We start from the raw sequence: 23397 nt of genomic DNA, 5'->3' as shown, positions 1-23397 counted from the left end.
TATTCTGTAATGGCTATAAAATATATAAAAATAAGGTATTAAAACTGTATTAAAACTGTAATTACCTTGCATCATGAAACTTGAAAAAACAGGAAACTGCCTGAGGGTTTCTAAAATTAGTGGTTGGCTACATTCACGCTGACATATTATAACACAATACCATCATTCAATTTGGACATTTTTATGAATTCACATTTGCTTTATAATTACAAATGCAGACACAGACACCCAGACTAATACACCAGTGCTGCAGTCTGTTTTCATGTTATCTAGAATCGGTAATACTTTATATTAGGGAACACATATTCAACATTAATCAGTTGCAAAATAAGTAATATATTGGCTCTTAATGAGTCATTATTAAGTAGTACTTTATTCTGCATGGCCTGATTATACAACCAGTAAGACATTAACTAAGAGTTTTCCCTCAATAACCTCAGAATTATTGCTTATTAGCAGTAAGTAAGGAGGTTGTTGTATATGAGTTATGATCTTAATATGCTTTACTTTGTATGGACTTTATAATCTCTACATAGCGGAGAACGAAACCATGGAAACAGCAAATAGCCGTATGTAGAGACTTATAAAGTCCATACAAAGTAAAGCATATTAAGATCATAACTCTTATAAAACAACTTCCTTACTTACTGCTAGTTAGTTAGTTGCTTTATTGTCTCCCTGAGGAGAAATTTGTTTTGGACACAACAGAATGTCACATGTTCACATATAGCACATCACAAAACACAAACAAAAGTCTGTTTACATATCACATAAATTCATATCAGCACAGAACACACACACACTCTTCCTATTGCACATATACCCATACAACATCATTCATTCTATTACACTGATTATTCTATTGCACTTCCCTATACCATCGTTTTTATTGCACAATCCCTTTGTGAATCTCTCACTCACACACACTATCTTGCACTATTTAATAATTTAATGGAGATAGGTATAAAGGACAGTTTGTATCTGTTTAACTTGCAGTTTGGTACCATATACCCTTTTCCTGGAGAGAGGATGGGGTTGGCATACTGATTATTTTTCCCGCCCGTCCAGTCAGATTCTGCAGTTGTGCTTTTTGTTTTACAGGCAGGTTACCAAACCAAGTTGTAATTCTGAATCTTATAGACCAGGCATGGGCAACTTAAATGCTGCAGGGGCCCACAGTTTTTCATGGACACTACCACAAGGTTTCAATCGATGCCCAATAGAACAAATAAGGATATTGAGGGAAAACTCTTAGTTAATATCTTACTGGTTGTATAATAAGGCCATGCAGAATAAGGCATTAATAACTACTAAATAAGGACTAATTAAGAGCCAATATGTTACTTATTTGCATGCTAATAAGCAACTAATTCATGTTGAATATGTGTTCCCTAATATAAAGTGTTACCAAACATTTATTCTGTAATGGCTATAAAATATATGAAACAAGGTAATAAAACTGTCAAATTAACTGGCAATCGCCTTGCATCATGAAAAGTAAAAAAAAACAGGAAACTGTCTAGAACTGCCTGAGGGTTTCTAAAATTAGTGGTTGGCTACATTCACAGTGACATATTACACAATGCCATCATTCAATTTGGACATTTTTATGCATTCACATTTGCTTCATATAATTACAAATGCCGACACAGACACCCAGACTAATACACCAGTGCTGCAGTCTGTTTTCATGTTATCTAGAATCTAATATTTATGCATCAATAAATAGTATCAGCTCTTTGGAACTAAACTGGAATGCATGAGGAAGCCCTGCCCAACGCTCTCAGGTCCTTATTTCCCCAGTTACTGTGTGTCTCTGTGACAGGATGATGACTTTATTAAGCTTCAAGGAAGTCGGCTTCTGTCTTGTGTTCTGATTTGACAGTTCCTGTGTGATTGTGTAATATAAGCTGGAAGTCAGTTTTAAGAAAGTGGGCGGTTCCTACATCCTGCTCATTGAAGAAAAATCTCTTTCAACAATGGCGTGACTGCTAGAAAAACATCTGATGATTCAGGAACAATTCCAACTAGAGGCTCGGTTTGATGGTGCAACAGATTGCATCCTCCAGTGTGGTAGTTTAGTTGTCACAACAGCTTAAGATACAGACACAATAATAAGACATATCCATACATTATACACACATTATATACATGCATTGCTGCTATTTGGCATTTATCATTAATTATTAATTCATTAATTATTTTTTGTGTTTTCCTGAAGTTACTTTAATGCATTGTCAAGCAGAAACTAATGATTCATTTCATGCTTCATCAAGTCATTGTCTGGACTATAATAAATGTGCTTAATAGAAAAAACATAAAATAACAAAAAAGATGTAAAATGACCAAAAAATTACACAAATTACTAAAAAATGACATAAAATTACCAAGAAAAAAAAACATAAAATAAAAAAAAAGATGTAAAATGACCAAAAATAGACACTAAATTACCCCAAAAATGAAAAAAGAGACTAAATTAAAAAAAACCCATAAAAAAACAAAAAACATGTAAAATGACCAAAAATAGACACTAAATTACCCCAAAAATTTAAAAAGACACAAATAACCAAAACCCCCACAAAATAACAAAAAAATGACAAAAAAATCCCCAAAATTACAATAAAATAAGTAAAATGACCAAAAAAAGATGGAAAATTACAAAAAAAGACACAAAATTATCCAAAAAATTAAAACAAGACACAAATAAATTTAAATAAATTTCAGCATGTTAAATTGGTTAAATAAGTTGTTGCATGTAGTAGTATGAACATCGATGAATGAATATATTTAAATATATGCAGAGATATACACAGTGTAGCATATTTTGTTCTTGTCCCTGCCTTCTGTGAGATTCTGTTATTAAAAAATAAATTTTCTGCTTGTAGGAAGTTTATCATCTCTCCTGCGCTCTAAATGGGGTCCCCTGAAAGACAACGAGGCCACCATCATCTTCTACACCAAACAGATCCTGGAGGGACTCAAATATCTCCATGACAACCAGATAGTCCACAGAGACATCAAGGTGAGCAGTGCAGCCTGGGACTCTGGGGGACAAATAGTTATTGTACTTTTTAGAGTCATTTACAGTTTTTCTCAGTCACGTTGGTGCATTTCTCACATCATTATTAACAGTTAATTCATTTCTCAAAACAATTAGGACAAATTGCAAAGCCTAGTTTATAACCTGCAAAAGCGTGTCACTTGCTCAAAATGGACAGTTCATTCCTCAAAAGCAAGTATTCATGTCAATGAAAGTGTCATCAAGATAAAAAGTCCTGACACCATGTTTATGAACCAGATAGTCAAATGTCTCTGTCATGTTTTCATTATGACAGTTTACTCTGGAAATGTTTCCAATGCAAAAAAGTCAGATCTTGGTGACGCTACCTAAAAACGCTCAAGACACTATATAATATTTACACAGCCATTTGAAAACTACATTTAAGTTACACATTGTATTTAGTGAGGTAACTGAGTACAACACACTGAATATGTATGTTTTACATTTTTACTGCCTATGCTCTTTGCAATTCTAATTTACAGCATTTACAGCATTGTGCAAAAGGAAAAAAAAACCTTTACCCAAAAATGTTTATAATGTTATTAAACAGCAGAGGGTTGGATTCTTGTGAGGAAAACTGAATGTCTAAAGAAAGAGGGGCATGGTCAGAAATAACAATAGGGTGGTAATTAACAGTAAGTACTTTAGAAATTAGTTTAGAATCAATAAAGTAATAGTCTATCCGAGAGAAAGACTGATGCATCTGTGAAAAGAAGGAATATTCCTTGGTGTGATGGTTGTAAAATCTCCAAGGATCAATGCAACCATTTTTGGACATGAAATCCAAAAGAGACCTTGACATTAATGATGGGATCAGAGTGCGCGGGTTAGAGTGATCTAGATTGCGATTGATTACACAATTCATGTCCCCTCCAATCATAAGGAGATTATTGTTCAATGAGGGAAGACATTCAAAAAGCTTATTCATAAAATGCGGATCATCGAAATTGGGGGCATATATGTTAACTAATAAAATGGGAACATTGAATAGTGTACCTGTAACAATTAAGTATCTGCCATTTTTGTCTGATATAACCTTAGAAGGTGAAAACTGAATTGACTTACCAATTAAAATAGCAACCCCCCTGGCTTTAGAATTGAAATTTGAGTGAAACGGGGGGTTGGATTCTTATTAGGACTAGATGTCATCTGTCCCTAACTATCAGCACAGCAAATTAGGTTGGAGTACTCATGGGTGGGGGGGGCTTGGCCCCCAGTGCAACACATGGTCAGTTGTGTGCCCCAGCTTCATGAGGTGTTTCAGCCACTTATCTCAAGACACCTTCTGCCGAGGTCGGCCCACCACAGGCTGATCAAGACCTGGGTGTGTGTGGCATGGTGGCACCTCGTGACCATTTATCTAGCAGCACATGTTGCGTCCCCACGTTTCAGCCACAGCCAGTAGCTGCTCCTTTCTGCCACATTGCCAAGTTCTTTGACTGTCCTCCGCTGGGCCGGCCCTCTGGTTCCAACTTCTCTCAGGAGCCTTGTGGTGGAGCTGGCTACCAAGCCTCTGCAGTCCACCTCCACTGGACAAACGCTCACTGGAGGTGGGCTGCAGTTGTATGAAAGCAATTAATGCATGTCCAAAAGCATTTGTAATTTGTTGTAATGAATGAGAAACTGCTACTATGAAGAGCACAAAATGATTAAGGCCCCGTTTACACGAGGACGCTCGCGGGTAAAAACGACAAAATATTTTATTGGAAGTGCCTTTCGTTTAGACGGTGACGGCGTTTTGGGGGCTTAAAGACGCAAAAATCTGAAACCACCTTCCAAAGTGGAAAAGTTAAATCCGCTCCTCCGTAGCGTGTCCGTCTACACTGACAAAACGCAAAACTCTGCTCAGATCTGCTCACGTCACGTATGTGTTTACGTCACATACATGCTCCAGTACAGGAAAATAAACAAAAAAGTGGGATTATTTCCATGCGTCGGACCTTCAAGCTGCTCTGGCAGCTCTAATAAACTTACAGGAGTCTTTCCACCAAATGTCCAGGATATGTACAGATAGTATTAGTGAACAGAAAAGGATCTGGAATTACCTCCATCACATTCTGGATGCAGCAATTCGTCGGAGGTGAGCCAGACGGCTGTGAACGAGACCTGGGAGATCTAGTGATGGTGGAGAACTTTGTGGAAGGAGTAGCTGATGAAAATGTGTGGCGGGAAAACTTCTGCATGCCCAAAGATGCTCTTATGGCTTTAAGTGATGCCGCCTGGCTGCATACAATCGAATTTCACACACTTTTGCGTCACCGTATGCAGCAGATTTCCTCCCGAAAATGCTCGTCTAAACGAGGAATAAAAAGTGAAGACGCGACGCCACTTTTGCGTCTTCTGTTCAGACCGTCATCATGTAAACGGGGCCTTAATGTTGTGGAGGTTCAACTAACTATTAATAGAGATGTGAGAAATGCACCAAAGCCACTGAGAAAAACGGTAATCCTTTCAGCTTTATGATAAGATATTAACTCTTGTGATACATTCTAAGTGTGAGTAATTTGTCTTTCCTGCAGGGTGATAACGTATTGATCAACACCTATAGTGGAGTCCTGAAGATCTCTGACTTTGGAACGTCCAAACGACTAGCAGGGATCAACCCCTGCACTGAGACGTTTGCTGGTAAGATTTCACACAGTTTTACATATTTAACAACATTTTGAGGATATACTGTATAATCATTATTTTTGGCAAAACCTCTCCGGCCTTCTCCACCGATGCCCTAGGCCAGGGATGGGCAACTGGAGGCCCGGGAGCCGCATACTGCCCGCACCCTCACTTGAAGTGGCCCTCAGTACAACTACATGCGTTTGAGCATGAAATCTTAAAAGTGCAGTGTAAAAATGCACAAAATTTACCTCTTGCAATTAATGTTGGTCTGCTGTTCTTGCACTGAAAACAAAATAAATCACAGTTTTTTATTTGCTTCAAACCTTTTGTATTCCTATTTATACTGTTATACATGCATTTGAGCATGAAATATGTTAAGTTACTGCATTGTAAACATATTTAAAATTGCAGTTTCATCATATCTGGTGAAGTGCACGGTCCTATATGTGGATTAAAAACAAGAGACTACAGAGCTCACTCCACATCCATGCAGAGCAGTCCCTAAATGTTTTAAGTCAGACTTAAAAGCCCGCCTCTTTTCTCTTGCCTTCGATTAAAGTTTTCCTCCAGCAAGTTCTAGGGAATAGTGACCCCTAGTAATCCCTCAGTGCCTTTATAATTATCCCTTCTTTTAATTTATTTTAACTCTTGCAGGCAATGTCTTTTTATTTTTTTTAAACATATGTTTATTGCACATTTTGCTAATTTACAAACGGTGAGCAACATAGAACAAGAAGGCACATACAAGAAAAAATAATAATAAACAATAATGATAGAAATAATGATGATAAAAATAAAATTAATAAATAAATAACTAGGGAAAGAAAGAGAGAGAGAGAGATAAAAATAAAGGGGGGGGGGACATTTATACCCATAAAATAACTAAATTAAAAATAAGTAAATTAATAAATTCATACATATATATATATACACACACACAGATACATATACATGTCCGTAAAGCTCTAAATGTGTAAACTAAAACAAGATAAAATGAAAAGATAAATAAATCTTCAGTTCAGCTCATCATTCCAGCCATCATTTTTCTCAAGGAAATTACAGAAAACCTTCCAGATTTTCCAAAACTTGTCAAGCTTGTTTTTTGTGGTGTGGCTAATCTTTTCTAAAGCCAAGTAGAAAGACATCCCTGGGGGCAATGTCTTTTAACACTTTTTGTGTGTGTTTTTTTTTTGCTTTTGTTTCTTTCACCTTTGTCAATTCTGTATTTTATTGCACTTTATGCACTTTTATGTGAAGCACTTATGGCTCAGCCGTCTGTAAATGCTCTATAGAAATACATTTGACTTGACATGACTTGACTTTTTATCCGTGAACCAATTGCAGTAGATGCATTATACTCACTTTTATTATCATTTTTCAATAGGAACTCTCCAGTACATGGCCCCAGAGATTATAGACCAGGGGCCTCGGGGTTATGGGAAGCCGGCAGATATCTGGTCCCTCGGGTGCACTATTATAGAAATGGCAACAGGAAAACCACCCTTCCATGAGCTGGGAAGTCCTCAGGCAGCCATGTTCAAGGTAAACTAAGGACACTTTCATACTTTAATACATGCATTTTCATAAAACAACACTGCCCTACAATGTCTAACTGCAGTAACTACACAAAAGGTAAAACTGCTTTAAAGTTTTTTAATGTTTTGCAAGCCAAATTGGTTATATGTAGATAAGTGATATGACATTTATTTCTACATACATTGATGATGTCGTTTTTATGCTAAAAAATCATGATCATTTATTTGACCTTTGACCCCAAAAACGTTGTTGCTGCACTCTGGTTTTGCTGTAAAAGGTTCTAATAGTGATGATAAACAGAGTGCAGTAACTATAATGTTGTTTTCTTCTTTCAGCTTTTATATTTTCTTTTCAGTTATTCAACATTTTCAAATTGATTTTGTTACAAGTGTATTTAAAAGTGTTTAACAACTCTTTTCAAAGATGCGTGTATTTTAGACTTAATATTATAAAGAAATGTTATATTTTAGTCTTAATATAATTTAATCTCACTTTTTAACTTCATCACTATCTAGATAATAATTTCCCTTTCAAATAAACTTGGCAATTGGCCCGCGGACCGCGAGTTTGAGACCCATGATCTAAATCAACCGTTTGGTTTATTGTCTAGTCATAATTTCTTGAACCCAGAAATGTTGAGTACCCTAAAGTTTTATTGCAGAAATGTCCTCTATAGGCCTAATGGATGGAATTTAACTTGGTTGCTAAAAGTTGCACTTTGGGCAATTTGCATAATTAGCATAATAAGACAATAAAGTAAAGACACCACAGGTGAATAGGGTAAAAAATAAATAAATAAAGATTTCACCATGACACTTTCTCAGTTGATTACTTATGTTAAGAGGAGAAAAAAATGTATTGCATGTTTTTTGTATTTTAATGTTTACATATGCAAATGAGGCCATAACTCATCAAATATGCGCTCATTTGAATACAGACAAAATCAGATCGTTTGATAAAGTCATGCTCAAAATATTTTTTCCAAGAGTAAACATGTATACAAATGAAGTGCCCCATGCCCCATGTTACCTACCTTTCAAAAATTTCACCAAAAACAGACCAAATGTCTGGAGTGATTTTCTTGTTTCCAAATTCCTGGTTGGAGGCGGGACTAAGAGGCATTTAACTATTTAAAGACACAGTGACATCTAGCTGATTTTTTTAGAAAAACATACCTCAGCCCAGTGGTGGAGATGCTCAATCAGGTGGATTTTTATTTAAGCTCTCCTTTCATTGAGATATGGTTACTCAAAATGTGCTCTACCGTATGGTTGAGCAGGCAGTTAAAGGGTTAAAGTGAAGCCGTTTGAAATATACACTACCGGTCAAAAGTTTTAGAACACACCAACTTTTCCAGAATTTAATTGAAAATGATGCAGTTTAATGTCTCAGTGTACTCTGAAATGAATGCACATTTGCAACATTTAAAATTTTTCATTGAGCATGATAGTGTTTTGAAAGTAAAAAAAAGATTCAAAAATCACATTTTAAGTTGGACTAAAGGACTAAAAAAAGACACAAAATGACCAAAAAAAGACACAAAATGACAAAAAAAGACACAAAATGACTAAAAAAAGACACAAAATGACAAAAAAAGACACAAAATGACAAAAAAAGACACAAAATGACTAAAAAAAGACAGAAAATGACCAAAAAAAGACACAAAATGACCAAAAAACCCCACAAAATGACTTACAAAGACATGAAAAGAATTCAAAAATGGACAAAATAGCCCAAGACTCCATAGAGTTAAGTTGTTAAACCATTTCTTGTTCCCTGAAAAAGGCCTACCGTACTTGTATAATTCTGAAATGTACATTATCTTTCAGTTTTGGTTAAGCTTACCTTTTTTTATTTACCTCTGGCAGTTCACCACTTACCTTTGTACCCTTTCAAGCTGTTCATTTGACTTGAACTGCTTGAATTTCAATAAAGAACTGGAAAAATTGGGGTGTTCTAAAACTTTTGACTGGTAGTGTAAGCCGTTTCTTTTTTTTAACAATCCCATCAAGGTGGGCATGTTTAAGATCCACCCCAAGGTCCCAGAGTGCATGTCTGCAGAGGCGAAGGTCTTCATCATGAACTGTTTTGTCCCGGACCCCGACGACCGAGCCACGGCAACAGAGCTGCTGAAGGACCCGTTCCTCCGGTCGTCCCCCAGGAAGAAGGCCCGCGCTGCACAGGAAGCAGAATCTAAAGACTCACTTTCTGCTGGTGAGTCTTCACAACACTTCAAACTTCACATACTGCGCTTCTTTCTCATATACAGTCATGGGAAAAATTATTATATCTCATCATATATTTTAACAAATATTTTGCATACATCTGGTATACATAAATAATGCATCTTTAGATTACACTTGACATCTTTCCCCAATCTTTCATCTTGGATCAGATATAGAATAACTTTTTTTTATAAATTAACCTTTTTATATACTCCAGTAAAATTGTGCAACTGAAATAGAAGTCATCCACTGTCATCCAAAAATTCTGACCAATTAAACAACAATTTGTTCCAGCGTATAGCAAAAATGGAGAAATAAAAAATAATATTAATTTATTCATTTCAATGCCTGGTACAACTAAAGGTACATTTGTTTGGACAAATATAATGATAAAATCAAAAATAGCTCATAAGTGTTTAATTTAAGAGATGATATCTCGCCGTTTTCCATGGTTTTCTATTAATAGTGATGATAATGATTTTGGTTTTTATTAAGAAAACCAAGGAAAATGTCTTGGTATCAGCTCTGAAATTAAACCCTTTAGAGCTATTTTTATTGTTGTACCAGGCATTAAAAATGAACAAGAAATTGAAGAAAAATGGCGGCCTAATCATTTCTTCCATGACTGTATGTTGTCAGTTTCCATTACAAAATATTCTATAATTTGGTTATCTTCCTCCTTTTGCATCATTACCACATTTTCTAATTCTTTCTTTCTGCCATCACCTTTCTTTAAACTGTCATTCTTGCACGTGTTAAGACACTTAGAGATTTTCAACACTGACTCATATCCAACCACAATCTCTCTGGGTGAAAAAACATTTTCAGATAGATTTTTTTATAAGTGTATTTAACAAGTCCATTTAAAGATGTGTGTATTTTAGACTTAATATTATAAAGAAATGTTATATTTTAGTCTTGATATAATTTAATGTCACTTTTTTACTTCTTCACTATCTAGATCAGGGGTCTCAAACTCAAATTACCTGGGGGCCGCTGGAGGCAGTTTCAAAATGATCAAAAAAAGACACAAAATGACAAAAAAGATACAAAATAACCAAAAAAAGACACAAAATGACCCAAAAAAGACACAAAATGACTGAAAAAAGACAAAATTACAAAAAAAAAGACATAATTACCAAAAAAACCCACAAAATTACCAAAAAAAACCCACAAAATGACCCAAAAAAGACACAAAATGACTGAAAAAAGACAAAATTACCAAAAAAACCCACAAAATTACCAAAAAAACCCACAAAATTACCAACCCCCCCCCCCACAAAATTACAAAAAGAAGACACAAAATGACACAAAAAAGACACAAAATGACTGAAAAAATACAAAATTACAAAAAAAAGACAAAATTACCAAAAAACCCCACAAAATTACCAAAAAACCCCCACAAAATGACCCAAAAAAGACACAAAATGACTGAAAAAAGACAAAATTACCAAAAAAAAAGAAAAAATTACCAAAAAACCCCACAAAATTACCAAAAAAAGACACAAAATGACCCAAAAAAGACACAAAATTATTATTTTTTAAATACAAAATTACCCAAAAAAAAGACACAAAATCACAACAAAAAACAAGTAATTAAAGGGACCTTCCACACACAACACGGTAAAGTGCCATTCAAATAAAACTCACATTAAACTTTCATATCAAGGTGGGGGCCACAAAATATCGTCACGAGGGCCGCGAGTTTGAGACCCATGATCTCGATAATAATTTCCCTTTCAAATAAACGTATAATTTATATTATTTTTATGTTTTTGCAGCCGACTACCAGCGCAGCCTGTCTGTGCCCATCTCCATCCTGGTGGAGGACACGGACTCTTACTCCGACTCCATCGACCTGTCCTGCTCTCTGGACCTGCGGGCCATCCAGTCCTCTCGTACAGCAGACGAAGAGGCGGAGAGCCCACCCAACACCAGCAGCTTCCTGTCGTGAGTCAGATTGTTGCTCAATACAAGATAAAGATCTGATCATTGTGCAGAATCTTACATCAGTGGCAAACCACACTGAGGTTTCACTCAGAGTCTTATGAGGCGATATCCTGTGTAGGTCTGAAAGGAGATCAAATGCCACAATCTACAGTTAACCATGCATTGCCTACATGAATATTGTTTTTATATTTTTTTGTTTTTAACCATTTTGAGCGAGTTTGGGGTTTTTTCTCGGTTTTTGACGACTTTTTTTTTCTGGCTGTATAAACGACTTAAAAAGTGATCACCATGCCATGTTCGTAGTGTTTTCAGCACAACCTCAACTATATGACCTGATTATTACTTTTTTCATTTTGACTTACTGGATCAACATTTTCAACACAAATATACACATAAAAACACGCAGACAAAATTACAAAAACATACATAAAAACACTTTTTTTTTTTTTTTTTTTTTTACAAAAAAAACCCCATAAAAACCCACAAAAACACACCGAAAACACATACATTTTTTTTTAAAAGAAAAAAACCCACAAAATTACAAAAACACACATAAAACACACATAAAAAGTGTTATACCATCGCTGTTGGTATGGTTGAGTGAAATCTCCCCCTTTTAGTATATAAGTACTCTTCTTTTTTGGTCATTTTGTGTCTTTTTTTAGTTCATTTTGTCTTTTTTTAGGTCATTTTGTGTCTTTTTTAGGTCATTTTGTCTTTTTTTAGGTAATTTTGTGTCTTTTTAAAATCATTTTGTGTATTTTTTAAAATAATTTTGGGTCTTTTTTGGTCATTTTGTTTCTTTTTTAAGTAATTCAGTTTTTTTCTGTCATTTTGTGTCTTTTTTGGTCATTTTGTGTCTTTTTTTAAATAATTCTGTGTCTTTTTTTTGTTATCATTTTGTGTCTTTTTTAAGTAATTTAGTTTTTTTTCTGTCATTTTGTGTCTTTTTTTAGTAATAGTTTAGTACTCCTAAAAGTGTAATACCATCTCTGTTGGTATGATTAAGTGAAATCTCCCCCTTTTAGTATGTAAGTACTCATCTAAAACATGCAATTTACAACAGGTGTAAGATACTGGAAAAGCTTGAAAATTTACCTTGAAACTCCTTGAAAAATGCTTGAGTTTGACCACTGCTAAAGTGTACGGACCCTGAATATAACATAAATGAATTGATCTCTTTTCTCTTGTATTGCCCCCTACTGCCCAGAATACCAGAGGACTCTCCATCAGACATGAGCAGTCCAGCCACAACAGGAGAGAACATCGGTCTGTTTATGCTGAGAAAGGACAGTGAGAGGAGAGCCACGCTCCACCGAGTCCTCACCGACTACATCAGCCTGGTCGTCTTTAATATACAGGACTCTGTTCCTCAGGTGGGTGGAGAAAAAGGAGAAAAAGGAGAAAAAGTCCATCAAATCACACACAAACAGATTCAGAAACAGTTTTTACCCCACCGCAATACGGACACTGAACAAATGATGAAGCAGACAACAACTAAAACATCTCTCTGTCTGTGCATTTATATATGTTATTATATTTTATTGTTACTTTTAATCTAAGTCCTTTGCTATAAGGTTAAAGGTCCATTCTGACCTCCTGAGTGTGTAACAGTCAGCTTCAAGCCAGAGACTCCTTGGAAAGTAACAACTTGATACTTTGGGATTTGTCAGAAAAGACACAAAATTACCAAAAAATTACATAAAATTAAGCAAAAAAGGACTCAAATTGACCACAAAATGACAAAAAATTACCACAAATTGACCAAAAAAGAAACAAAATGGCCCAAAAAAGAAACAAATGACCAAAAAAGACACAAAATGACAAAAAAAAAACACAAAATGACCAAAAAAAGACATTAAATGACCAAAAAGACTAAAACACATTAGAACTCTATTTTTTTTGTTTGTTTTTTAATCTATAAGCATCAAGAGGACTGCCAACCAATTTCCTTGTATTCTGTGCAATGACAATAAAGAATTCTATTCAAATTCAATTCAAACACACCGGTCAAAGACTGAAATCTAAAACCTTCCACAAAAAACTTTTCTTATGATTATGTCTACTGAAGCACTTTAATAAAATCCAAGATTCAAATGTGTACCGGTCACGCCAGATTAGTTACGTCACTACTTTGAAAGCCAATCAAAAGCTGTCAAAGAAAACCTCCAGCACAGATCAGACTTGTCCATTCATCCATGTTACACAAAGTGAAAATGCACTGTAACATTGTAGACAGTATTATTGTACAGTCATGGAAAAAAATATTAGACCCTTGTTTTCTTCAATTTCTTGTTCATTTTAATGCCTCGTGCAACTAAAGGTACATTTGTTTAAAATATTATGATAACAACAAAAATAGCTGATAAGAGTTTAATTTAAGAGCTGATATCTAGACATTTTCCATGGTTTTCTTGATAATAACCAAAATCATTATCAAGAAAACCGTGAAAAATATCTAGATATCAGCTTAAATTAAACACTTATCAGCTATTTTTGTTGTTTTTTTTGTTTTGAGATACATAATTCCTAAAGTATTCCCAGAATTACAACTGTGTTTTTTGTGCTGCCTTTACACAAAAAACTGCCTGCTAAAGTATTAATTTATTGAAATTTTAAGTGATTTTTTAGGCTACTTTTCGACTTTATTTGACAGTGAGAATATAGAGTGAAAGGGAAAGTGATGGCTTTGAGGCTGATTCAAACTCCGGCTGCCTGCTTACGAGGACTAAGCCTCTGTGCTATCCACTCTACCAGTGTTCGCCCCTGCAAACAAAACATGTTAACCCTCTGGAGTCCATCTATTTATTGAAAATACACATTTTATTTACAGTAATAACTTTATTTATATATGATATGTAGACTAGCTGAGAAAACCAGTTAAAGTTCAATCATAGGAGCTTTCACAGTGTGCCATTTATGTTTCTAGACCATTTTTAAAATGTGAATTTTCTTTCTACAATGAAAACTATTACTAATTTTAATTAACATGCAAATACACTGTTTTGTAGTTTTATTATTTATTACTATTTCTGCTGTTTTTGTGTGCATTAATGTTTTTAAAAAAAAGGTACATTTCCATAGACACCTGTGTCTTTTGTTTGTATTTTGGGTTCCTGGCAGCTTTATACTTTGTTAATTAAAATAAAATAAAAAATCTGACTGATAGCAAAGTTTGTGTGGAGAAAAAGGAGCCATGCATGTGATGTAAGGACAGACTGAAAGATGCTGAACAGAGACAGAAATAAATGCATAGGAAGTTGACAAATTTGAACCAAAATCTCCTGGACTTCAGAGGTTTAAATGCAATTTTAATTTGCCTTCTGCTGTTCCTTATTGTCCACTCTTTGTTTTTTCTCTTTTAAAGCATGGTGAAGGATCCTTGCTGACTGCAGAACACATCACAGAGCTCATCAGCTGTCTGAAGGACAACATCCGCTCCCCGGACAGGAAGCAGCTGACCAGCAGCCTGCTGGAGCTCCGAGCCAGGCTGCTCGCCTCCGCAGTGTCACTGAACAGCCTGCAGGCGGTGCTGTTCAGCTTCCAAGATGCAGTGAGTTACTCAAAGATTTCCCTGGTGCTTCCACCGGGCTGTCAGCTGTTTCCATCATGTTTAAACTACCTTCTCTGTGTGCAGGTGAAGAAGGTGTTGAGGCAGCAGCAGGTGAAACCTCACTGGATGTTTGCTCTGGACAACCTGCTGAGACAGGCCGTGCAGGACGCCATCACCGTGCTGCTACCAGGTACAGCTTCAGGCCCCGTTTACACGAGGACAAAATATTTTTTCGGAAGTGCCTTTCGTTTAGACGGTGACGGCATTTTGGGGGCTTAAAGACGCAAAAATCTGAAACCACCTTCCAAAGTGGAAAAGTTAAATCCTCTCCTCCGTAGCGTGTCGTCTACACGCCAAGACGCAAAACTCTGATCTGATCTGCTCACGTCACATATGTGTTTACGTCACATCCATGCTCCAGTACAGGAAATAAACAAACGTGGGATTATTTCCATGGTGGGACCTTCAAGCTGCTCTGGCAGCTCTAATAAACTTACAGGAGTCTTTCCACCAAATGTCCAGGATATGTACAGATAGTATTAGTGAACAGAGAAGGATCTGGAATTACCTCCATCACATTCTGGATGCAGCAATTGGTCGGAGGCGAGTCAGACGGCTGTGAACGAGACCTGGGAGATCTAGTGATGGTGGAGAACTTTGTGGAAGGAGAAGCTGATGAAAATGTGTGGCGGGAAAACTTCCGCATGCCCAAAGATGCTCTTATCGCTTTAAGTGATGCCGCCTGGCTGCATACAATCGAATTTCACACACTTTTGCGTCACCGTATGCAGCAGATTTCCCGAAAATGCTCGTCTAAACGAGGAATAAAAAGTGAAGACGTGACGCCACTTTTGCGTCTTCTGTTCAGACCGTCATCGTGTAAACGTAGCCTAAGATTATCCTGTATAAGTTCTCTCCTCATCCCTTTAATTACCACAGAGTGGGTGGATGGATGGGCTATTTGACAGGAACCCGACTCTTAAAGGGATGGTTTCTATGCTTTATGTGAATATCCAGAAGGTGGCTTCCCCGTCCCTTGATTACTTAAAAAGGAAATGGGAGGAAGAGTTAGAGTTGGACATATCGGAGGTTGACTGAGATGGGCAGTAGAACTAATACACTCTTCTTCTATATGTGTTAGACACGAGTTGACACAGTTTAAAGTGTTACACAGACTTCATTTCACAAGGGACAAACTAGCAAGAATTTACCAGGGAGCAGATCTGACTTGCCCTAGATGTAAACAGGTGCCAGCCAACATATGCTGCACTTTAATCAGCCCTGTAGAACCTGATAATGTAATAACTTCCTGATAATGTAATAACCCTGATATGTAATAAAAATCTGCACTTGAGTCCATTGAAAATGTAATAAAACCTGATAATGCAATAACTTTCCGATAATGTAATAAAGTGCATTTCCCAATAATGTAATACGCTTTTTACCAATAATGTAATAAAGTATAACACTAATGGAAGGTTATTGATCAAATCAAAGATGGCGGAAAATCCAATATGGCCTAAAAACTCCATTGAGGATGCATTGAGCTGGGATTGGCCCAAGGGTTCCAGTGATACATCCTTAGTGAAAAATGGATGAACGGGTCAAAAGTTAATAAACATTCAACTTTGACCTGTTGGTGGCGCTAGAGCTCTTGAGCTAGAGTTGCTTTGATTATTATTATTCTGTATAAGTTCGGAAATCTGAGTTTGTTCATGTATTCTGTGTCTATGTTTCTTGTGTCTCTCAGAGCTGAAGCTGCAGCTGCAGTCGTCCTTTGAGACGGAGGACAGCACTCCTGACGAGCAGTCAGCCGACCCAGACACTCCCGTGGTCCTCGGCCCGGAGCGGCCCTTCATGCAGCCAGACACGCAGCACACGGCGTCCGAAAACGAGGTCCCGCCTCCAGCGAGCCCCAACTCCCCCACAGAACTCCTCCTCAACAGCAGCTCCCCCCTCAGTGAGACGTTCAGGGACCTGCGACTGGAGACCAGCAGGTAGCATTTAGTTTTTCATGATGCATTTATTTTTTAAGGCTTGAGAGAAAAGAACTTTGGGTAACACTTTATATTAGGGAACACATATTCAATTGCTTACCAGCATGCAAATAAGTAACATATTGGCTCTTAATTAGGGCCACGGGGCAATTGCACCGAGCACTATTGTTGTACTGTGGATTTTTTCTTATTCCTCTTCCGGACCCAATTTCGTCCCGCTGCTAGTCCTACAACTTGAAGAGTTGCAGGACAAATTATATATCAAAACGTGCGGTTTGATCGGGATCGGTGTGCTATTACTTTTCTCTACGGAATACGAATTTTTCGCGACATAAGGCGAAAAATAACAATAATTGGAGATTTTTAAACATCCACTTCTCTGGCATAATTTCACCTAGAGACTCCATTTAAACTTTAAACAGTAGACACAAGTCTTGTGTATCGGTGTATTAATCCACGTTTCAATAGGTCATATAGTTTTTTATCAATCCCTGTTCAACGACCATGATCATTTTTGGAGAAATTCTGAGATTATAATGGGTGTGTATTGCACGGAATGTTCGTGTCACAGTGTGTGACATCATCGCCAGAGTGTAGAGGGAGAGGAAAAACTGTCAAAAAATAAATTTGAAAACTGAGCTCCAGGCCGCAAATTCCACTCTACAGAAATAATTTATATATAGAAATGTAAGAAAATTTGTCTTCTCACTCACAATCCTCTGGTAAAGCTGTCAGAGTTATAGTTAAAGGGCATAGGTTGCTCTATAAATAAATACTTGAAAAGGAATGCTTGTTGTAGCTGTGCTCCTTGTATATTATATAGTATTATAACATGACTAGTATTAATTGTTTGAAATCTCTGAATAATCTCATCATAGTGTACACACACTGGCAGTAGCCCCCGTGGCCCTTTCAGAATTTCCCCAGAGGAAATTTTCTAGTTAGCCATTATTAAGTAGTTATTAATGCCTTATTCTGCATGTGTTATTATTCTTTGTATTATTGTCATGTTTGTGAAGTTTTTAGGTTTCAGGGCTATATTAACTGCAACAAAAACATTAAATTTATAATCCAAATGTCAAACACCTCGAACACTGGCATATCTATTAGGCAGCACACAGTGACTGATTCGATTTTTTGCTGCTTTCTGCCGATTAATGATGGATGCTTGTGTTTCAGACTGCTGAGTCAGCTGAATGAGAAGGAGAGAGAATATCAGGAGCTGCTGAGGAAATCTGTCCGGAGGAAGCAGGAACAGATAGACGCTCTGAAGAAAGCAGCAGTTAGTGAAGGTAATGTGTGTTTACAGTAGTACTCTTTTGTGTTTAATCTTTTGTGTAAGAATGTCCATGCAGGCATCATTTATGCTGAATCAGGCAAGAGACAGCTTCTCAAGACACTTCGGGTACTTCAGTTTTTGATAAATTGTTAAAGGGCAAAATTGCAAGTTTAACTTCATACAACACATCACATGTCTCAACTCGTCTTTCTGTGCAAAAACACATTCTTAACTTTAGCCAAAGATAAAATCAAATCAAATCAAGATTGTGATTGCAAATACCCAAACATATTCAGTTTTTAATCATTTAAGACAAGAACATTTAGCAGATTCTGACATTTATAATAAGTAAGGGCTGCACCATTCATCAAAATGTTATATAAACTAATGCAATATCCAAATTGCAGGAAGTGAAATATTTGTTAAATACCAAATGTGTTAAAAATGCCACTCTGAATTAATGGTTGTGGTGCTGCATGATGCCATTTTCTGCAACACCAATTCCAAAGATGTTTAAATTTACAATAAAAAAATCAGTTTGAAGCTGAAAGATGCAGTCTTTGTAGGCCTACGCTTTTTAATTGAATATATGTCAAAAAGGATTAGCAACTTATCGCATTCTGTATTATTTATGTTTTAGACAACGTTTTAGGAATCATGGTTGTACATAGATATCTCAAATTAACTCTATGAAGTCTTGGGCTATTTTGTCCATTTTTGAATCCTTTTCATGTCTTTTCGTGTCTTTGTAAGTCATTTTGTGTTTGTGTGTTTTTTGGTCATTTGTGTTTTTTTGTGTCTTGTTTGTGTCTTTGTAAGTCATTTTGTGTCTGTTGTGTCTTTTTCAGTTATTTTGTGTCTTTTTGGTCATTTTGTGTCTTTTTTTAGTCATTTTGTGTCTGTTGTTTCTTTTTTTTAGTTCTTTTTTGTCGTTTTGTGTCTTTATTGGTCATTAGTGTCTTTTTGTGTCTTTTTCTGTAATTTTGTGTCGTCTGTGTTTTTTTTTTGTTGTTATTTTGTCTTCTCATTTTGTCTTTTTTGGTCATTTTGTGTCTTTTTGTCTCTTTTTTGTAATTTTGTGTCTGTTGTGTCTTTTTCAGTTATTTTGTGTCTTTTTTTGGTCATTTTGTGTCTTTTTTTTTAGACAATTTCTGTCTTTTTGTGTCTTTTTTTGGTCTGCTTTGTTTTTACGTCTGGATGTGATGAACAAGCCATGTTTTGCCGCCTTTGGAGACTCCAGAGGGTTAAAACAGAGCGTATTCATTTCCTATGTCATGTTGTATGCTAATCTAGTGAGGAGTGAGTTACTATTAAAGAACTGGTAAAAGCTCAGTCTTTACTCTGATGATTAACTGCACATGTTGCAGCATGACCCGTATTGCATCAAGAGACCAAGCCCTCTTTCGATCAATACACTGAAGGATTCTCATTACTGTTTCCTGACACTTGTACCAGTCAGTCCACACCACACCTTCAGCTTCAGGCTCTGGATTTCTGCCTGACTGGTTCCTGTCGGAGGCGTAGACGGTCGGATCATCAGCTAATGTGCTCAAACTTGACTTTTCAGTTTTGGATAATGATTATACAGTCTGCCTGCGGAAACACGATACACCTTTTTGTTGTGTGTGTGTGTAACATTAACACCATGAGATACAGTTTGTCTGTAATTTGCACCAGACGTAATATAATATCTGTACTTTACAGATGGAGATTTGGCTCACCAGAACAGCTTTAAACCAGAATCAAAGGCTTTGGTTCGCTGGCTCAAGTCTGTCCCTGTAGATCAAGACACTATCAATAAGGTAAACTCAACTTAATCTCTGCCTTTTTTTCATCTTCTTTTACTCCTGAGGCTGCCTGGTAATACTCACCAACCCACTGTTAATCCAGACCTGTGTGATCCTGTTTTCTAGCTGCTCTCTCATGAGTTCACCTTGGACTGTCTCTTCTACATGGCCTCCAGGGACGACTTGATGTACTGCGGATTAAGGTGAGCTACCTTCATGATGCATCACTCTCACACAACCCGTCCATGCAGAAACAGTAAGAGGGGTTTGCCCTCAGAGATGGTGTTGAAAAAACTAGTGCAGTGCCCGTAGGAAGTGTGTATTGGTATAGTGGGAGATTAAGTAGATTTTTCAGTTATGGCCAAATGAGGTTGTGTGTGAAAGTGGGATGTCGGTTAATAATGTTTTGTTTTTAATGTTTTCAATGGATCAAACTGATGCGGAAGAAAGGGCTTAAATCTCCGCTTAGCATGCTAATCGTGAGATAGCACATTACGCAGTATGCTAACATGAACCCAATTAGCTGATTAGGGCCACGGGGCAATCGCACCGACTGACCGACCGAGTGCTACAACTTGAAGAGTTGAAGGACAAATTATATATCAAAACGTGCGGTTTGATCGGGATCGGTGTGCTATTACTTTTCTCTACGGAATACAAATTTTTTGCGACGTAAGTCGCGAAAAACTGCCCAAAATTTTGCATTGAAATGAATGGGACGGCCGAAAAAAAATGAGCGAAAAAGAACAATAATTGGAGATTTTTAAACGTCTTCTTCTCCGGCATAATTTCACCTAGAGACTCCATTTAAACTTTAAACATTAGACACAAGTCCTGTGTATCGGTGTATTAATCCACGATTCGATAGGTCATATAGTTTTTTATCAATCCCTGTTCAATGACCATGATCATTTTTGGAGAAATTCTGAGATTATAATGGATGTGTATTGCACGGAATGTTCGTGTCACAGTGTGTGACATCATCGCCAGAGTGTAGATGGAGAGAAAAAAATTGTCAAAAAATAAATTTGAAAACTGCGCTCCAGGCCGCAAATTCCACTCTACAGAAATAATTTATACTTTGAAACGTAGGAAAATTTGTCTTCTCACTCACAATCCTCTGGTAAAGCTGTCAGAGTTATAGTTTGGGCGTAGGACGCACAGATGCGCCACCAACACCACCAACAGCCTCATTGGCTCCCGTATTAAAAACGCAGGAAGATTTCTGAAAAAGGGAGATGTTTTTTTAGATCCCTCAAACAAAGCTATTTTTTTCATTTTTCTTGAAAAAAAAACATATGTAGACGTTCAGGAAGAACTCAGGACGCTCAAAGTAAAGTCGGATCAATGATAGGTATTATGGTTTTGCCAAAAATGCTTTCTGTTCGAGGCCAGAAATTCCAGTCAGTCCACCTCTGCTGTCACTGAGCGGGAACAGGTGTCAGTTAATTCTGTTGATTGCTTTGATCTGATTGCCTTTGAACTTTGATGTGATTACAGTTACAGATACACACACACTCCTCACACATGCATACACATGCTTCAAACACACACGCACACACACACACACACACACACACACACACTTCTTGCTTTATAAATAGATGATTCACACAAAAAAAGTGTACCTCGTTAGTTTGCGTTCCATCAAAAAGCCCCGGTGGTGTTGGAGTCGGCTCCTTTCTAACTCTGTATCTCAATCTGGCCATAATTGCTGTTTCAGAGGCGGCATGCTGTGTCGGATCTGGAACGCCATCACAGCTCATAGGAAGACCAAACTCAGCACGCACAACGAGGACAGCGAGGACACTCTCCTTTAGTGGCTGCTGATGTTGTGCATCAAAGGACAGATTTATTGACAGGCTGGCCCTGTGTCCTCTGTAGCCGTCTCTGCAGGGAACTGATGGAAATCAGGATATATTTTGGTTACTTTTTGGACTGTGAATGTATTTTACTAACTAAAACAAACTGACTACTACCAGTTTTAGTGCATTTAATGTAGAATGCAAAATGCAAAAAATCTTCCCTTAAAAGTCACATCTTGCCACCATTTTTATACATTTTCGCAAGCAAGCGGAACCGCCTTGTAGACTATTGATTTGTCTACACTGCAAAAAAGGAAGCTGTGTCTAAAAACAAGATAAAAACACTAAATCTGAGGGAAATTCAGATAATTTCACTTGACAAGATTTCTTAAAATTAAGATTGTTGAATCTAGAAATAAGCATGTTGAACGCTTAAAATAAGAAATTAACTCTTATAACAAGATTCATTATCTAACACTTCTAAATTTAAAGTATTTTTTTATCCTGGTAAGAAACAGATAATTTGCAGTGAACTCTGCTCGGGCCAGTTCAATTTATCTCTTTTGTAAATGTTTTGTCGTTTGTGGTCATTTTGTGACCAAAAGAAGATGTAAAAAGATACAAAATGACCAAAGAAAGACACAAAAAGACCAAAAAAGACACACAAAAGACGTAAAATCACAAAAAAGACATGAAAAGATAAAAAATTACCAAACAAAAAAGACTCAAAAAGACAAAAAACACCAAAAAATACACAAAAAGTTGTTCTTATCCTGGTAAGAAACATATAATTGTCAGGTCACTCTGCTCGCGCCAGTTCATCGCTGCTAGCATCTTTAATTTATCTTATTTTTTAAGAGTTAATTCCTTATTTCAAGTGTACAACATGCTTATTTCTAGATTTAATAATTATTTAATAAAGAAATCTTGTCAAGTTAAATGTCAAGTCAATGTCAAGTTTTTATCTTGTTTTTAGACACACCTTTTTTTGCAGGGTACATAGACACATAATAAATCTATTTTAATGGTGCCTTCTGATGACACTGTTTCACTGTGTTTTATTGTAACTTTGCAGGATCTAATTTATTAAGTGCAAACTGTATTTAAGATTTTCTGAGGGAAAACAGATCATGTGTACTGTATATTGTGTTTGAACTGAGTCAGATAATAAACAGGAAGCTTCTATCTCTCTGTCTGTCTTGTTATCTGTTACAGCCTTTTGTTAAACACAGTGAGATGGTTGTTTTTTTAGGTTTTTTTTAGACAGAGTGACGTCGGCTGGAAGAAGTGATGAAGTGGTGAACAGTCCTAAAATTCCACACGTGTTCGCTCATCTGTTTTCACAATGTTGACATCTCCTTAGAAACAGCGACACAGGCTCTGCTTCTGTGTGTGTGTGTGTGTGTTACTGTGCTTCTGTGTAGGTCTTCTTTTTGACTTATTTTTGTGTATGATAAATCATTTTGCTAGTTCTCACATCTCCAAGGTATGAGTATGGTGTTGTATTTAGGCTTTAGGGCATGGGTCTCAAACTCCTGGTCCGCGGGCCAATTGCGGCCCTCGTGGCGATATTTTGTGGCCCCCACCTTGA

General features: G+C 36.7%; 1 protein-coding gene across 1 annotated transcript in view; it reads left to right on the top strand.

Moving 5' to 3' along the window:
- The window catches only part of si:ch211-1i11.3 (mitogen-activated protein kinase kinase kinase 5), a 47217-nt gene extending 24226 nt beyond the window's left edge, over positions 1 to 22991 (top strand). The window contains exons 16-28 of the mRNA XM_059338546.1: positions 2886 to 3022; positions 5581 to 5686; positions 7059 to 7216; positions 9223 to 9424; positions 11217 to 11385; positions 12596 to 12761; positions 14753 to 14938; positions 15023 to 15128; positions 16689 to 16935; positions 18115 to 18227; positions 19919 to 20016; positions 20128 to 20204; positions 21725 to 22991. Of these exons, the coding sequence (XP_059194529.1) occupies positions 2886 to 3022; positions 5581 to 5686; positions 7059 to 7216; positions 9223 to 9424; positions 11217 to 11385; positions 12596 to 12761; positions 14753 to 14938; positions 15023 to 15128; positions 16689 to 16935; positions 18115 to 18227; positions 19919 to 20016; positions 20128 to 20204; positions 21725 to 21821 (1862 nt within the window). The 3' untranslated portion in view covers positions 21822 to 22991. The remainder of the gene's footprint in view (positions 1 to 2885; positions 3023 to 5580; positions 5687 to 7058; positions 7217 to 9222; positions 9425 to 11216; positions 11386 to 12595; positions 12762 to 14752; positions 14939 to 15022; positions 15129 to 16688; positions 16936 to 18114; positions 18228 to 19918; positions 20017 to 20127; positions 20205 to 21724) is intronic.
- Positions 22992 to 23397: the final 406 nt, after the last annotated feature.

The sequence above is a fragment of the Centropristis striata genome, chromosome 8, assembly GCF_030273125.1.
Source record: "Centropristis striata isolate RG_2023a ecotype Rhode Island chromosome 8, C.striata_1.0, whole genome shotgun sequence".
Lineage (NCBI taxonomy): Eukaryota > Metazoa > Chordata > Actinopteri > Perciformes > Serranidae > Centropristis > Centropristis striata.
Note: the sequence above shows the minus strand (reverse complement) of the source record. Positions and strands in the feature narration are given on the sequence as shown.